The 16,730-nt window shown below is 39.7% G+C and overlaps 2 protein-coding genes across 4 annotated transcripts in view; both read right to left on the minus strand.

The window, feature by feature from the left end:
* LOC109201351 (low affinity immunoglobulin gamma Fc region receptor II) overlaps positions 1-16,730 on the minus strand; it is a 158,275-nt gene that overhangs the window by 118,652 nt on the left and 22,893 nt on the right. Inside the window, exon 10 of one of the 2 annotated variants that reach the window (XM_025903551.1) lies at positions 15,625-16,113. The exons of the other annotated variant lie outside the window; for it this stretch is intronic. The gene's annotated coding sequence lies outside the window, so the exon portion shown is untranslated. Of the gene's footprint in view, positions 1-15,624; positions 16,114-16,730 lie in introns of those variants that run through there. 2 annotated transcript variants of the gene reach the window in all.
* On the minus strand, positions 982-9,814 carry LOC109201349 (uncharacterized). Of its 2 annotated transcripts, XM_025903494.1 has the most exons (5): positions 9,680-9,814; positions 8,218-8,735; positions 7,600-7,737; positions 7,145-7,461; positions 982-1,617 (listed from the first exon to the last, which is right to left on the minus strand). In XM_025903494.1, exons 2-5 carry the CDS (start codon positions 8,412-8,414, stop codon positions 1,262-1,264), a joined length of 1,008 nt encoding a protein of 335 aa, XP_025759279.1. In that variant the 5' UTR covers positions 8,415-8,735; positions 9,680-9,814; the 3' UTR covers positions 982-1,261. The 2 variants fall into 2 exon arrangements, with proteins under 2 accessions (XP_025759279.1, XP_019212540.2); XM_019356995.2 differs by lacking the exon at positions 9,680-9,814 and having other exon boundaries at positions 8,218-8,885.

The following is a 16,730-nucleotide window of genomic DNA, read 5'->3' on the forward strand; positions in this document are numbered from 1 at the left end:
ACAGGTGATTTTTGTGGTGACCACTCATTAAAAGCTGTTAAAAACAAAAGTCATAGAGGAAAGTACTTTCAGATTTGACCACAGAACTGGGTCACCCATTAATTGCAGACAGCTGTTGAAAGGAAACCCCCATAAAGTTACATGTAGGAGGTGCAAACCACTAATAAAATCAACACCCGCAGGTTAACATGAACGAAACTGATCACGTCACAGAGAGTCCCTGTGCTCTTGGTCTGTGGAAGGGCTTTCCACAGACCAAGGGAATCTCTCTCTCTCTCTCTCTCTCTCTCTACATATATATATATATATATATATATATATATATACATATACACATATATATATTATATAAACCAGGTGAATTAAAATGCTTGAACATATCACATGGTTAAGTGTCAATATTTACATGAGGGATTAAAAATATGAATGAAAAATGAATGTGTTGTGCTGGAAAAACAGCTGATTGAATTTATTGCATAGATACTAATTTTCATAATTAATGTGCAGGCTGGACTCAAACACAGGGCTCAGGAAGGCCAGTTTAAGTTATTTTACTTACAGTGAACTAATCATCTTGAGTTTATCAGTTAGTGAAGATCTGAGCTCAAACGCTAACAGGAGCGGGTCAGATAGCTCCTCCACAGATTCTATTTCAGATTACTGCCTCTCAGGGAAAACAAAACAGGACTTCTGCACAGAGGAGAAAACAAGGAAGCTACAGGCAACGTTTCACAGATGTGAGGTGACAACTTAAAAATCATGTGTGTTTAAAAATATTACTAAACATTTAAATACATCATCCAGCAGCTGGGACTTATTTGACCAGAGGTGGAAAGAGTACTCAAAATTTGTACTCAAGTACAAGTACTGTTACACTGGTTAAATTGTACTCAATTACAAGTAAAAGTACTGGTGTAAAAAAAAAAAAATACTTGAGTAAAAGTACAAAGTACTCTTCTCAAAAACTACTCAGAGTATTAATTACTTTTTAACAGACTGATGTTTTATTCTGTCGTCAATAGCAGGCATTCAACTCGATTCACCAGTATAAATATTTATGTTCAAAGCACATTTTTCAGATGAACAAGGTATAGAAAGGTAACTTGTTTTGTACATAAATGTAGATATAAAAGAAGGAATTTTGTTTGTTAAAACAATGACAAAAATGTTTCTGAACATGCGTAGAACCGTTTAAACTTTTCCCCATACACTGAACAACAGGCAGGTAAGTGTCTTAAACTCTTAGCATTTCTGTCACACTTTACTTTCTGAACCTTTTGTTCAGTTTCAGCAAGAGCTGGTTTTCTAAATTAACAGAGGCTATCCGACTTCGTTTGGCTGTGAAGAGTAAACCAGCACAGCTAAAAAGTCGTTCACACGCAGCAGAAGCAGGTAGAGTTGTGTTCAGTTTAAGAGAGAGGTTTTTGATGGCTGAGAAGGAGTGCAGCAGCTCCATGGTGTCTGTGGCACAAGCAAGATAACCATCAAGCTCAGCTGCACTTTGCAGCCTTCTGGAGATTGGTCTGGAGAAGAATTCATCTTCATCAGATGACTCTCTTTGCTGATCCTCACTCTCATGCTCCGTCGTTTCAAGATGTTGTTTAATGTATGCCAAGGCTGTAATTGCAAGTAGATAACACGATTTTGTTATTTACAGGGTTCATACGCCTTTTTCAGGGTCAAATTCAAGCACTTTTTAAGCACTTTCAAGGTCTCTTTTCAAGCTTTTCCAGCACACATATACAAATACACATATAAATGTGTGTACTGTCTCAGTGGCTGATAGTGCCCCACAGGTCTCAGTGTGAGCGTGAAGACATTTACAATGTTTAAGTAGTTTAATGCGTAGGTGCTGACGATAAACACATTTTGAATGAAAGCCGGGGAACTTTGGTAGCACAGAAACACGTGGCTATTCTTTGTGACCATATGGATCGGTCCCTCATATTACCATTATTTCACCCAAAGGCACCAAGTTAATACTTAAAAAAGCTGCAGCAATACACACAAATATAAACAGTACTTGGTGACAACTTTGCTTTAGCCTTTAACCCTCTGGTGTCCAGGGTATAATTGGCCGTTTTTGACAACTTTTGATTTGGCCTCTATATTTCACCTTTAAAAACTGTTTATCTAAATTAGAACAACAATTAAGAGATTTAGAAAAAAAACAACATACAGATATGAGTGCCAACTTGGCTGAAAGCATTAAAGATGTAAGAAAACAACTAAGCGATCTGTCTATGGAGGAAATAGAAAAGAAACTGAGATTCACAAAACAAACATTTTATGAGTCTGGTTCCAAAGCAACCAAAATACTGGCTAAACGATTAAAATCAATACAAATAAGTAATGCAGTTAATAAGATTAGAGATCCAAATACTAAGGAACTACTAAATGAACCAACACAGATAAAAAATGCCTTTCAAAAATACTATAAAACATTGTGTAATCAACCCGACCAGAAAAATGGACAAGAAATTGAAGAGTACTTGGCTCAGTTAGACCTTCCTTCTATTGGGATAACTCAAAATGAATTTTTAACTAAACCAATCACTAAGGAAGAACTGGATAGGGCAATAAGGAGATTGAAATCTAACAAAAGTCCAGGGAGTGATGGGTATCCCAATGAGTGGTATAAGACTTTTAAAGAGGACTTGGCTCCTATTTTGATAGATTCTTTTAACTGGACACTAAAACACGCTAAAAGTCCACCCTCTTGGAAAGAGGCCATTATATCAGTCTTACCAAAAGAAGGTAAAAACAAGGAAAACTGTGAGTCTTATCGCCCAATCTCCATCTTAAATGTGGATTATAAATTATTTACATCCATAATCACAAGACGCTTAGAGCTGTTTCTCCCGGATTTGGTGGATGAAGACCAGACAGGATTCATTAAGGGGCGACAGACACAAGATAATATACGACGCACATTGCATATAATTAACGAAGTTAATAAAGAGAAAATCCCAACAGCTTTAGTGAGCTTAGATGCTGAAAAGGCCTTTGATAGAGTTTCTTGGATGTTTCTTTTTGCTGTTTTGAAAAGAATGGGCTTTAACAGTATCTTCATCGAGTATATACAATCCTTGTACCACAGGCCATTGGCTAGAGTTAAAATAAATGGGGACCTGACAGACAGTTTTGAGCTCTTCAGAGGAACCAGGCAGGGTTGCTGCCTGAGTCCAGCCCTTTTTGCTCTGTATATCGAGCCTTTGGCCCAGTATATACGGCAAAGTGCAGACCTAAAAGGGGTTTCAGTTTCTAAAATTGAACAACGAATAGGTCTCTTCGCTGATGATATAATTATATACCTACAGGATCCTGATACGACCTCGATTGATTAAAGCATTAAAATATTTTGGCAAAAATTCAGGGTATAAACTAAATATCTTAAAGACTCAAGTACTCTGTCTGAATTATTTCCCCAAAGATTCAATTCAAAACGAATATAAATTAAAATGGGACTCAAATAAGATCAAATATTTAGGTGTCTATCTAACTAGTGAAATAAGTACACTATACGAGGCAAATTATGTAAAGATTAGTAATACAATTCAAAAAGATTTGATTAAATGGGCTCCACTTGTCATGGACCTCAGTTCAAGAATAGAGGCAATAAAAATGAATGTGCTTCCTCGACTACTGTATCTATTCACTTCATTGCCATATACCAGATGCACAATTTGTTAGATGGGATAAATTAGTTAGTAGATTTATTTGGAAAGGGGCAAAGCCAAGAATAAGATTTAAAATACTCCAATTAAGAAAAGAAAAAGGAGGACTTGCCCTCCCGAATTTCAAGGAATATTTCTATGCAGCCCAGCTGAGATATTGTTTACTGGTGTTCCCCGGATTATATCTCAAAATGGAAGCATATGGAGATAAATTATTGCTCATCATGTCATCCACAAGCAAGATTGGGAGAGGAAACTATACAGTCTATGAACGCAAATTTTATTACTGAATTCACTATTAAACTCTGGTGGATTATAGTGAAGAAATATAGAATTATAGAAGACTGTAAATTGTTGATTTGGCCTGCATTTTCTCGAAAATTCCAAAGTGGACAATGGGACAGTACATTTTTAAGATGGGTCAATAAAGGAATTACAGCAATGTGCACATTAATAGACGGGAAAACATTCAAATCCTTCGAGAATCTACAGAAACAATTTGGACTGGATAAATCAGATTTATTTAGGTACTTTCAATTAAGACATTTTTACAATACAGAAATTAGTAAGAAGCTCTTGAGAGAAGGAAGCCAGATAATAGAAATAATAACAGGTGCATATAAAAATCCTCCATCAAGAATTTTATCGAAATTATATAATGGTCTGCAAAATTTGAATAGGAATGAAACATTATATATCAAACAAAGTGGGAATCTGAATTACATCTTGAATTGTCAGAGGATGACTGGCGATCCGTATGTCTCTCACAGCATAATTCCACCAGCTCTAGACGATGGAGAGAATATGGCTGGAAAAATGTGATTAGGTTCTTTATTACTCCTTATATTAAAAGCAAGCAGCTGAAAACATCCCAACGATGCTGGAGATTATGTGGAGACTGGGACGCCAATCATTCTCATGTGTTTTGGAAGTGTAAACATATCAAACCTTACTGGGAAAGCATTGCAGTAACAATGAAGAGAGTGCTGGGGTATGAAGTGCCGTGTGAGGCACGAGTAATGTATTTTGGAATATGGGGAAATGTAAGAAAGGAGGACCATTATTTGTTTAAAATTATGTTGTTGTCAAGCAAAAAGGTAATAACAAAAAACTGGCTGAAAAGTGACCCTTTAAAATTGGAAGAATGGACTGATGTAATCGAGGAAATATATATGATGGAGAAAATGACCTACACTCTGAGACTGAAATCTGACAAACATCGTGTTGTGGAAGTTTTTTAACAAAGCCTGCAGACACGATGAGCGGTTACAAACCCAACACTTTATTTCCCATGCATGAGGAGAGACGTCAGTCAGGGGGGCACTGAAAGTAGTCTCTGACAATGAACAATTCAAGTTCCTTTTATACACAGTCGCAGAACAAAAGGCTTTTACAGTTGCAGTTCACACCTTGGCTCTAAACAGAAAGACCCTCTATCACTTGTGTGAATCTCCCCCACTCTGGGGTCAAGTCTTCCTGTGTGAGCTTCCGTCTCCTGGCTTCCTCCTCCTCGGAGACATTCACCAGTTTCTCACCGTCTGTTTTCCCGGCGTGAATGAGGTGTGAACCAGACGTACTAAACTAAGTAACATGAAAGCATTTCATCAAGACAATACATTAAAGAGAAATCCCACAACAATCGAAAACAGTGGGCAAAATGGATAGCCTATAAGACTCATTCAGTTCCATAAGGCAGGGACCTTTCCTCGTTTTTTGTTTTGTTTTGTTTTGTTTTGTTTTATGTTTGTTTGTTTGTTTTTTTTCTCTTCCTTTTCATATTTTTGTCTGCGTGAACTATAAATTTGGAAAAGTACAAAATAAAAAGTTAAAAAAAGAAAAGAAACTGTTTATCTTGCCAATCTGTTATTTACTCATTTTGACATAATGTATCAGCACAATTTATCTAAATTCAGACAAAATTTAAAATACGAGTAGAAAGTGATATTTTTGACTGTAAAAACCACAAGCATGTTTAACGAATCATTTTCATAACTTGAAATGCAAATAGAAATTGTACATTTTTTAAAAATATCCACAAGTTTTGCAAACAACAAAGTTATATGGTATGGTAAATCCTGCAGGTCTGACAGTAGGTGTGTCACTCCTGTTTTCCATGTGGGGACAGCGTTTACACTGCAATCTGCCTTTGGTGGCTTTTTTGCAGGAACTGTGACATTCACTTGTAGAACTGACACACAAAACAAAACAACGACTACACTACACACTAACTACACAAGACAACACACTAACTTGAGACTCCAAACACAGTAAACGTCACAAATCTCTCACGTATCAAAACTCTCTCTCTCTTTCGCTAATTCGCTCTCTCTCGCCGGTCACTCTAAAACTTCCCTCTCTTCCCAAACAACCAAATGCCACATGTTGCCATATCATTTTTTGATTGGTCGACATGGTACATTTTTCCACCAGTAGGGAAGGAGTGTTTTTTCCTTTTCTTTTTTCACTCACAAGCAAAGCGTGTTTGCTAGCGCTCTCACTAGAAAACACCGTTTTTACCGTTTCTTCCAGGAGTAAACGCCACTATTGTATTCCAAAAAAACCCCAAACAACACAAATTAAAAACTGGTATTTAGGTTGAAGTCCGCACGTTCGACCCAAGTTGAAATGGAGACTCTGGGTCCATCGACCCCAGAGGGTTAATCAGAAAGCCTTAAGTTGGCTAGTTATGTATCAGGCTAATGTTTAAAACTTTCACTTGAGTAAATTAACTCGTATTACTGCTAAGTAATGTTAGCTAAGTTCACAGCATATTCCATAATAGCGCTGCCATACTGCATCACACTCAGTGCATTTCAATCATTTCTCCAGCGAGTTTGATAGCTAGCAAAATAATAATCATAGTTTTAAAAAATAGCATGTGTAATGTACACGTACTGGAAAATTATTTACTAGCACTCACCTATCATGCGACTAGAGAGCGCAAACTCCGCCATTGTTGTTTTCCATCAAACACTCATTAAAACAGCAACCTACAGGTATGTTAGCACACTCATCACCGACTGGCAGAGGGAGGGCGGGGTCACAAGTTGAAATAGACACAGGGCAGCCCAGGCGGGGAAATTTTGCTTTTACATTTTGCGACTCATTTTATTTCTCTATCTGATAAGAAAACTATTCAGTCAGATAGTTATTTGTGGTGAATGAAATACAGTTACACTTTCAAGCACTTTTAAGCACCACATCTAAAATTCAAGCACTTTTCAAACCTTGAAAAGACAACATTAAAATTCAAGCATTTTCAAGGATTTCAAGCACCCATACGGACCCTGTATTTAAATTTCAGTGATTATTCCTGAACACAAATTTAAAATCGGCAAATTCTCCAAAAGGATTGTTTAGTATTCAGGACAGACCATCAATAACTTACAACGTATTAGGGGAAATACTCACTTAAGCATGTGTTCAAATGTAAAAATACACAAAAATGGGATCACATGAATCCTTACCAGCCTCTATTACATCTGCTCTGTCAGTCCAGGAAGTCTTGAACTTGGGTAAGAGGACTGCAGCTGCAGCCAACTCTGGATCCTCTATCATCAGTCCAAAACGCTTTTGAAGGCCATTTTGCAGGACTCTGATGAGTGGCACACATGTCTTGCTTGATGTCTCCAGCCTGCTAAGTTTGGACAGTAGTTGTTGGATTACTGGCAGGAGCCATCCCATAAAGGAAGTGGACTCAGACTGAAGGATGTTTGAAGTTTTCACCAGTGGCTTCATGGTGGTACAGTACTCCCTAAGGAAGGCAACTTCTGCAGGACTCAACCTGTAAGACACAACAACAAAACCCACCATGACTATAATAGGGATCTTCTGATTTAATATTAAGAGTCTGCTCACGTTTTTAACCATCCATTAAGGAAAATTCCCAAAATTTGCAACCATATTGGTAGGTTTTACTCACATTTTCACCTTGAACTCCTCACAAATGCTCCTGATGGCATCTTCCCCCTTCTCATCAATGATGTGTATTATCCTTTCAATGGCAAGGTAGGTTGAATTCCACCGTGTTGCATTGGGACGAATGATCTGTAGCTCACACTTGTTGTTAGAGTGAACTGTTAAATGTTTGTCATTTTTATGCTTACCATCCATTTCTACATTGTTTAACTGTAGGATGAAAAGAATTCCACTGTCCCCCTCCCCAGATTCTCGAGGTTCTGGGTGGGGGCTGTAGTCTTTTATTACAGGCAACATCCTTGTGAAGGTCTTTTTGATGTAAGCTTCCTGCCCAGCAGGAGGTCACACACACACACACACACACACACACACACACACACATATGCATACAGTGCTTTGTCTTTGTAACCAAGGGGGTTTATGAGGGGAGGTACTATTGTTTTGTGTGAACTGTCTCTCAATAAAAGGCAGCGAGAGGAGGCCATCGTCGGGGTCATTCGTGATGAGCTAAGATACCAACGAGGCCTCCCTTGCGCAAGTAATCAATTGAACGCTGTTGCCTTGTTTTTCTTTCATGGGAATAAGTCCTGGATACAGCGGGGTCTGAGTTTAGACACAACACTTGTCCTCTACCACTTCATTAGCCAAATGAGACCGGCCAGTTTTGTTCCAAATGGCCTGGCATTTTGCAAAGGTTGCACGGGAGAGCCTCTTGTAGGTGTCATTCATGCTGTAACTTTTCTGATGAGCTGACCAACAATCAGTAGTGGTAGCAACAAATTTGACTTTATCCAATGCTGCAACCAAAGTCATCTTCATGTGATCAGGAGCTTCACAGATTCTGGCACGGACAGTGGGTCTGGAGATGACTTTGGCTTGAGGTTGTAATGTGGTAACCAATTCTTTGAAGGATGGCTATTCTACCACTGCAAATGGCTGTAGACCCTCACATATGAAATTGATGACAAGCTTGTCAACAGTTGCTTGTGGAACATGTTTGTTTGCAGCTCTCAACATCAGGTCTGGTAACTTGGCTTGTGTATTTGCTGAGAGCTTGTTTGGTGTGGCTGTGGTCTTTCGCTGACGAGATGTTGATGCCACAGTGATATTGTACTGCTCAATCTTCGATGGATGTTTCCTCTGTAGAGATAAATATTATCATACGTCAGGTTCATACATTACTTCATAACATCACTGTGATTAACACTAAAGGAAAATACATTTTTAAAACATCATTCAACTAGACTTGAGCTAATTTTTGATTGTTTAGCATAGTATAAAAGAGTGGTGAATTTGGTCAAACTTTGAAGATATATTGCTGTATTTATTCACAAGTGTAAACCAATTTTGAACGATCATTGCAAAAAACATGTATTTCTGTATACATTCTAAGTTCTGTAATCTGTATACTATCTGTAAAAAGAGTATCGACCAATGTATCAGTATCTAAATATTTAACTCCTTTTTATCAGTATCACCCTAAAGTTTTCAGTATCAGTCAGGTCCTAAAAATACTAAGAGAGCAAAATATGTGTATATAGCAAATCTAATTTAAGAAAAGGGATCACATACACAAAAATACTGCCCATACAGCTAACAAATAAAAACAATCCACATTATGTTCTTTAAAAAAATATATCATGTTGGGAAACATATAACCCTACTGATTACAAGCCATGTCACCATGATAGATCTATATCAGGCCAATGATACTGATCAACTGATCCATCAATCGGGCTCTGGTACATGTCAGCTGAGAGCTGGAAGATTAATTTGAGATGCAGCTCAGCACTGTGTGCCAGTTTTTTGTTTTTTTTAATATAGGCCAGCTGATTGTAGGCCTGTGAGTTTTAAATGACTACAAATTTAATTTATTGCAAGGACGGTGGTTGTCCAAATAATAAGCTAAAACATTCCTACGAATTGTAGCTCAGTTATGCATGCACACACACACGCACTTTAGCTAGCTCCGTCTTATTTTAATATCAGGCTAACCAATGGCAGTGACAATATCTTAGCCAAACTAATAACCTTAACACACATGAAAAATAAGAAAGCAATATTGTACACGTAAAACCTCTTACCTCAATGTGTTTTTTTAGATTAGACGCCGAAGTCTTGTAAGCTGAAATGACTGTAGAGGTCAAACAAAGTTTGCACTGCATCTGGACGCTGACTCCTTTTCTTACGGTGGCTGGGAAGTGCAAGTTGCAACAGATTAAAAACCCACAACAAATTAAAAAATCCCACAACAAATTAAAAATCCTTGACGGAAAGGGATTGTCTGAAATACCAGAAGTGACACAACGATTAGCCTAATAGGGCTTTTGGAGCGTGATGTTACGAGAGGGGGCGTGGCCAGGATTTTTGGTTGAGGCGCCATGCTTCTGGGCCAAACAAAGCGCTAGCGAAAGAGGAGCGAAAGTACACGGATAACACCAGCTATGGTTCGTACTTGCTGTGCGGTTGGTTGTAAAGTTAGATCGCACGACCGGCAAGGGAATAAGGTTGAAAATGGTTTATCTTTTCATTCTTTCCCCACCTGGAAGCAACATGAGGCAGCTCATGTATCGGATGTCATGTGTCACTCTGGTTTTCTGTTTCAAATTCGTTTAAGACATCCAGAGTACTCTGATGAAATTGACAAGGACATCTCCAGTTTACATGGGAAACTATTATTTCATGTTTTTGAGATTATTTATTTACATCACTTTTCAGAAAACGTACATACAGGTCTTATTCAAAACTGCATATCTGTTTTTTTAATGCATGTTGAAAGGGCAAAAATATTCCTGAGATACTGTTAACATTATTAATTTTGAAGGCTATTATACAGTGGTATTAATTTAAACTGAACACAAAAGGATTTTGATCAAAGTTAATGTCTCCACTTGTTTAAAAAAAGAATTCTGTCATTTATTTGCTTTTATTATTTATTTATATGCCCTCCGCGGACCATCTCTGCACTGCATGGGTGATTAGTGGCTCCGTGCACACTAAGGGCTGCACACAGGGACAAGGCGTACTAGGTTACGATCAGATCTTCCCTGGGCAGGGAGAGGTGATGAACTGTATGCCACTTTTTCATTGGCATACATTAAGTACAATGTTTTATTGCCTACGGTGGGGCAGGTCACATACTGGGTGAAGGTGGGCAGTGTGGAGTCCAGCGAGACATGATTAAAGTCCCCTGATATTAGAAGAAGAGCTCTCGGAGATTGCGTTTGCAGTCTGCGGACCACAGAGAGTCACAGGCTGCCTCCACGGATGCTAACGGCTAATGTCTCAATGTCTGTGTTGCAGAGTTGTTCTTTCACAGCGATGTGCCCAGGGGTCCCACAACTGTCTTTAACAAACACTGCCAGCCCCCCTCCTTTCCTCTCACCGCTGTCTCTCGTCTTGTCCGCCCGCAGCAGCTGGAAGCCGGGCAGTCTACTCACAGAGGGAGTACCGGGCAGTGTCGGGGTACTGCCACTGTGACCGGGTTAGCGTCATTAGCTCCTCGATCATATCAGGGAGCGATCTCACATTTACAGTGATTACAGGAAGGAGAGATGGTGTGTAAGGTGTCCTTCTCGGGAGACATCACCCCTGTCTCTTCCCTCACTGGGGACGTAGGGTCTGTCTGCCGGTAGCGCAGCTGCAGGGCGCAGCGCTAACAGCTGATCCCTAACGTAAACAAAAGAGCCATGCGCCGAGTGTCCAAATATGGGTGAAAAAAGTGGAGACAAAAGAAGAGAAAAGTCAACATAACTAGCACGAAGTGGTAACGCATGATGGCAGAATCTGATTGCTAAGACATAAGTTAAAGGTTAAGAGAAGTAAAGAGGAAAATAAGAAAGCTCAGAAATGAGCAGAGCTAGCTCTGCTCATTACCTGTTAACTGTGGTACCTGTTATGGCAGCTAAGGTTTCAGAAAAAGTATTCTGTTGTTTGTTTGCTTGATCATGCCTTAAACACATCAAAATGCATAGTGGGATTATAATGCAAGTCAATACTGTGACAAGCACTGGTACTGAATAGGCAATCGCTTAGCAGCAAGGTGAATCGGTGATGCATTAGTGTGGTCTGCACTTCCTCTTCTTTGATTGGGTGAAATGAGTTGAAAGTAATTGGATAAGGGGACCATGGGGAGTGCCCTGCATAATTTCAATAAAACGCCGTTTTAAACGCCGTTACAGCTGGCACAGAACGCCGTAAAAAACGCCGTTTTTATGCTTCTTTGAACGGCGTTTTCTGCCGAATGGCGGAAAAAACGGCGTTTCCGTCTGTCTTTGAACGCCGCTTTTTACGTCACTTGGATGGTGCGTTCAGGGCGCCATGTGAGACTCGGAAAAAATGGCGTTTGTCGGAACAGAACGCCGTTTTTTTCGGCGTTTTGAATGATTAAACGGTGTTTTTTTACTCCATTTCTTAACCAAACGGGTTAGAAAAGTGGCGAATTTTGGCACTAATGGCTTGCCATACTAATGGCTTGCCATAAGCGTTAGCCATGTTAGCACGTTACCTTCAACAGGTGGTCAGACTGCGAAAACAGGCACTCAGTCAGATTTTGGGCTCTCTGTTTCGCTGCAGGGTCCCTTCATTCTTCACATATCTGTGTCGAGCCGAGTGTAAATCCTGAGGCTGAACGGCCTTTGTACAAGCACGCACGCTTCTTAGCAGAGCGAAGCTATGAGCTAGAAAAATCCAGGCAGACAGCCTGCATCTGTCCAACCAATCAGAGAGCTCCTTACATCCCACGGTGTGGCTAATTTGAATAGCCGCAAGGAAGTTGTTAATCGAAGAGCTAATCCAGCAACTAATCCAGAAATTAATCCCTGAGCGAACAGGAAAGGGAAATGGATTTTGAAATGCAGTTTATTAAAGTGCAAATGGAAAAAGGATTTTGAAATGCAGTTTATTAAAGTGCAATTGGAAAAAGGATTTTGAAATGCAGTTTAATAAATTGGAATTCAAAAATAAATTTACAAATGCAGAATTTATTCTGCAATTCATTATTTAAGCACAGAATTTTTTATTTCGATGCGCGTGGCTCTTGTGGTCCTCCATACTCATATGCATCAGAGGGAATTCCACCACACGTCACTAGCCCCCACAGCAAGCGGCCGTGCATTCACTAAAGCAAAATAAAATAAACCTATAAATCAAGCAACATAAAACACAAAACAACTCAGTAAATGATATACAGAGAAACAGCAACAAACACACACACACTTCTAAGGACCTCGACATCTCTCTCGCATTGCGTTTTTTAAACATGTTTCCATTTGTCACTCCAGTCTTTACTCTGAAATACAGGAAGAGAAATCATGGCTGAAACAATTTCTCATGAAACCAGGGGTGTGGTCCAACAGTCAGGAACCTTCCTCACCAAAACTAACTGAGAGAAGTGACCCAGAAGTGTCTGTGTTGCAGCCACAATGAATCAAGATCATGAACTTTATTAACTGATCAAAGTCTATTCTTCCATCTTCTGTATTATTCAGTTTGCATTGGTAATGCCCATTATTGTAATGCTTTTTTAAGATGAGCAAAACTTTATTTTACTTTGGCTTAGCTGGGATAAGTGATGGATGGAGGGAATTTTACTTCAGTCACAGAAATCCTAAACAGGAAGGAGGAGCAGAGTTAGAGTGGATCACTATCCAGCAGGGAAACAAGATTTATTTCAATTTCTTGGCCATGAGTGAGATTTACTAAGTGGGCAAATTAGGGTGATGACACCGTTCCAGAGTGATCTATTAATAGTGCACCAATTTACATTCAGAGATGCATGCAGCCAGTTCATTTCAGCATTAACCGGCTTTCTACCAACAGCAGGACAAAAACAGCAGATTCAATCATGGAGACACAATGTTTTAATTAGTTTAGCAGATTCAGTAAGTGCAGGTCTTCAGTTTACATTTCCTTGTGAAAACAGCACAGCAAAGGAGACTCTGTGACATTTTGGTATAAGGGACATATCTTCTGACCAACCTGCTGGGACTGTGTGAGGTCCTGAGGCTAAGAGTAAGGATTTATCCACAGGAGAGCTGCGTTCTTACAAACCATCCCACTGTGTAAACCTGACATCTGTGGAACAGCTGAGCTGTATGATGTGTACAAGGACACAAAACATTATTTACCATCAGATCCTGAACCCTCCATGTGTTAATCAAGAAACTGCTGCTGTGCTACATCCATAACTAATGAATAAATTAGGAGCTAAAGCTAAAAGGACAGTTTATTTGTACCAGCTTCATGTGAACACATTCAAGAACATCACAGATGAAAGAAACATTAAAAACTTGCACACTACATAAAGCAAGAAAAATAGTTTTTCTTTCAGGTGGTTTCAGAAAAAACAAAAACATCAAACACCTCCAAGACTCTCTTTGAAAGAGCTAAAAACCTTTATTTTCATGGTCCAATCATGAGTGAACTCCCCGATGAAGCCTTGTGTGCTAAAACATGTCAGAGTTTTAAAGGTTAAACATGAGTTTCCAAAACGTTTTGCTGGAGAACGATGAACTATTTGACTGAGTTTCAATTATTTACAGACGAGCAAAACCAGGACAGAGAAAAAAGGACAAAACTGACTCAGTAAAAGGACAGAAAATAAGATCCCATGTGCATCTGTATTATGTAGAAGTTCAGCCCAGCAACCAGTTCAGTTCAACACAAGTTTAAATGATTCTATCTGAACTCTGTGGAGCCTGATCTCAAGCTTTTTGAGTCTGACTCTGAAACCAGAGGATCTTTCTGTCTCTTCAGATTCACTGTGATCCAGTGATGGGAGTGATTTCAGCCCTGAGTGATCACGCTGATGTTTGCACAGAGCAGACAATGAAGTGAATGTTTTGGCACATTGGTAACAGTGAAACAGTTTATTAGTAACGTGGGATCGTTTGTGTTCAGAGTATGAACTGAGATTCCTGAAGCTCTTGTCACACTGGTCACAGCTGTAGTTTCCTTCCATGTGTGTACGTTCATGATAGTTACGATGACCTGAACGTGAGAAGCTTTTGTCACAGTGTCTGCACTTGTATGGTTTCTCTCCTGTGTGGACTCGTTTGTGTGCTTTAAGCTCACCTGCAGTGGTGAAGGATGACCCACACTGATCACAGAGGTGCTTTTTAACCCCACTGTGAATCAGTTCATGTTGTTTTAAGTTACATGATGTGGTGAAGCTTCTCCCACATTCTTTGCAGTATTTCAGTTTGTCTCCACTGTGTCTACGTTGATGTGTTTTTAGGGTAGCTTGCGAACTGAGAGTTTTTCCACAGAGGTCACAACGAAACTCTTTCCCACCACCACAGTGATGACAGGGTTGAGAACTGGATCCTTCTGTGTCGCTCTGCTTCTAAACAAAGACACAAAGACAGTGTAAGTCAGTCCTTCAACACTTTTATCCTGAACGTCGCCTGAAATAAAGAGCATCTCTGCAGACGTCCAATTACATTTTATGTTTCAGTTAACACACTCAGTTTACTGGGCTGCAATAACTATAATACTACCACCATAATACTACAGTAATACTAAAATCATAACTGAAATGAAAATCTGAATAATCACTCAGAGCTGCTTTTCCATGCAGTAGAATTGCTAACATGCTAACACAGTTTAATGAGCAGAGTTGTTTCAAACAGTCAGGCTAAAATGACAAGATAACAATATAAATACATACCTCACAGTAACTGCACTTGTAGAGTCTCTTTCTGGTGTGGATCTGTTGGTGTTGTCTCAGGCAATGTGGAGATTTAAAAGTCTTCTCACACAGGTCACATTTATAAGGTCGTCCCTCAGTGTGGTTAAACATGTGTTGTTGTAACTCTGTGTGAGTTATAAACTGTTTGCCGCACTGTTCACAGCTGTACACATCATGTCTGGTGTGAATGCGTAGGTGTATATTTCGGTGCCCTCTCAGGCTGAAAGTTTTTCCACAGATGTCACAGCTGTATGCCTTAATTCCAGAGTGGGTAACTAGATGACTCTGTAAGCTGCTACTTTGAGTAAAAGCTTTGCCACACTGATCACAGCTGTACGCTTTAACTCCACTGTGGATGAGTTGGTGTGTTTTTAGGGAATGCTTCCAGGAAAAAGACTTTCCACACAAGTCACAGCTGAACGGTCTCTCTCCAGTGTGGATGACCTGATGCTTTTTTAGTGAAGCATTCTCAGTAAACTCCTTCCCACACTCATCACAGCTGTATGCCTTAATTCCAGAGTGGGTAACTAGATGACTCTGTAAGCTGCTACTGCGATTAAAAGCTCTGCCACACTGATCACAGGTGTACGCTTTAACTCCACTGTGGATAAGTTGGTGTCGTTTTAGGGAATGCTTCCAGGAAAAAGACTTTCCACACAAGTCACAGCTGAACGGTCTCTCTCCAGTGTGGATGACCTGATGCTGTTTTAGTTTAGCCTTCACAGTAAAATCCTTCCCACACTCGTCACAGCTGTATGTTTTCTCTCTCTTTCTTCTGTGAGGTTTGTCGGCCTCCTGAGAGCGCTGACTTCTCGCTCCATGTTGGTCCTGCAGTGACAGAGATACAAACAGAGGCAGTGAGTGAAATGCAGTCGTGGAACACCTGAACCTTCAAACTCCCTCCATTAACACTAGTTTTAAACCTGAAGGTGGAGTGTGGCACCAAACACCTTAAAGGTCTCTTATCCCCACCTGCTGGTAGTTCTAACACATTACATCCAACCTGCTGTTAAAAATAATTCATGACTGTTTAAACACTGAAATCATGCCCATCCCTCCTGATTGTGTACACACACACACACACACACACACACACTTTTATATTATTTTATAATTTATATCATATTGTTGTTTCCTATTACATATTTGTATAATATTTTATAGATTTATATATAATCCTTTACTGATAATAAATCCTATGTTTGGTTATTTGTTTATTCAAAAGTAACCCCATTAGTTTCCACAACAGAGGTTGCTCGTCTTCCTTCAAATACAAGCAATCGTGGGCGATCGTGGCTCAAGAGTTGGGAGTTCGCCTTGTAATCGGAAGGTTGCCGGTTCGAGCCCCGGCTCCGACAGTCTCGGTCGTTGTGTCCTTGGGCAAGACACTTCACCCGTTGCCCACTGGCGCCCGGTGGCGCCAGTGTCCGGCAGCCTCGCCTCTG

The sequence above is a fragment of the Oreochromis niloticus genome, linkage group LG3, assembly GCF_001858045.2.
Source record: "Oreochromis niloticus isolate F11D_XX linkage group LG3, O_niloticus_UMD_NMBU, whole genome shotgun sequence".
Classification (NCBI taxonomy): Eukaryota; Metazoa; Chordata; class Actinopteri; order Cichliformes; family Cichlidae; genus Oreochromis; species Oreochromis niloticus.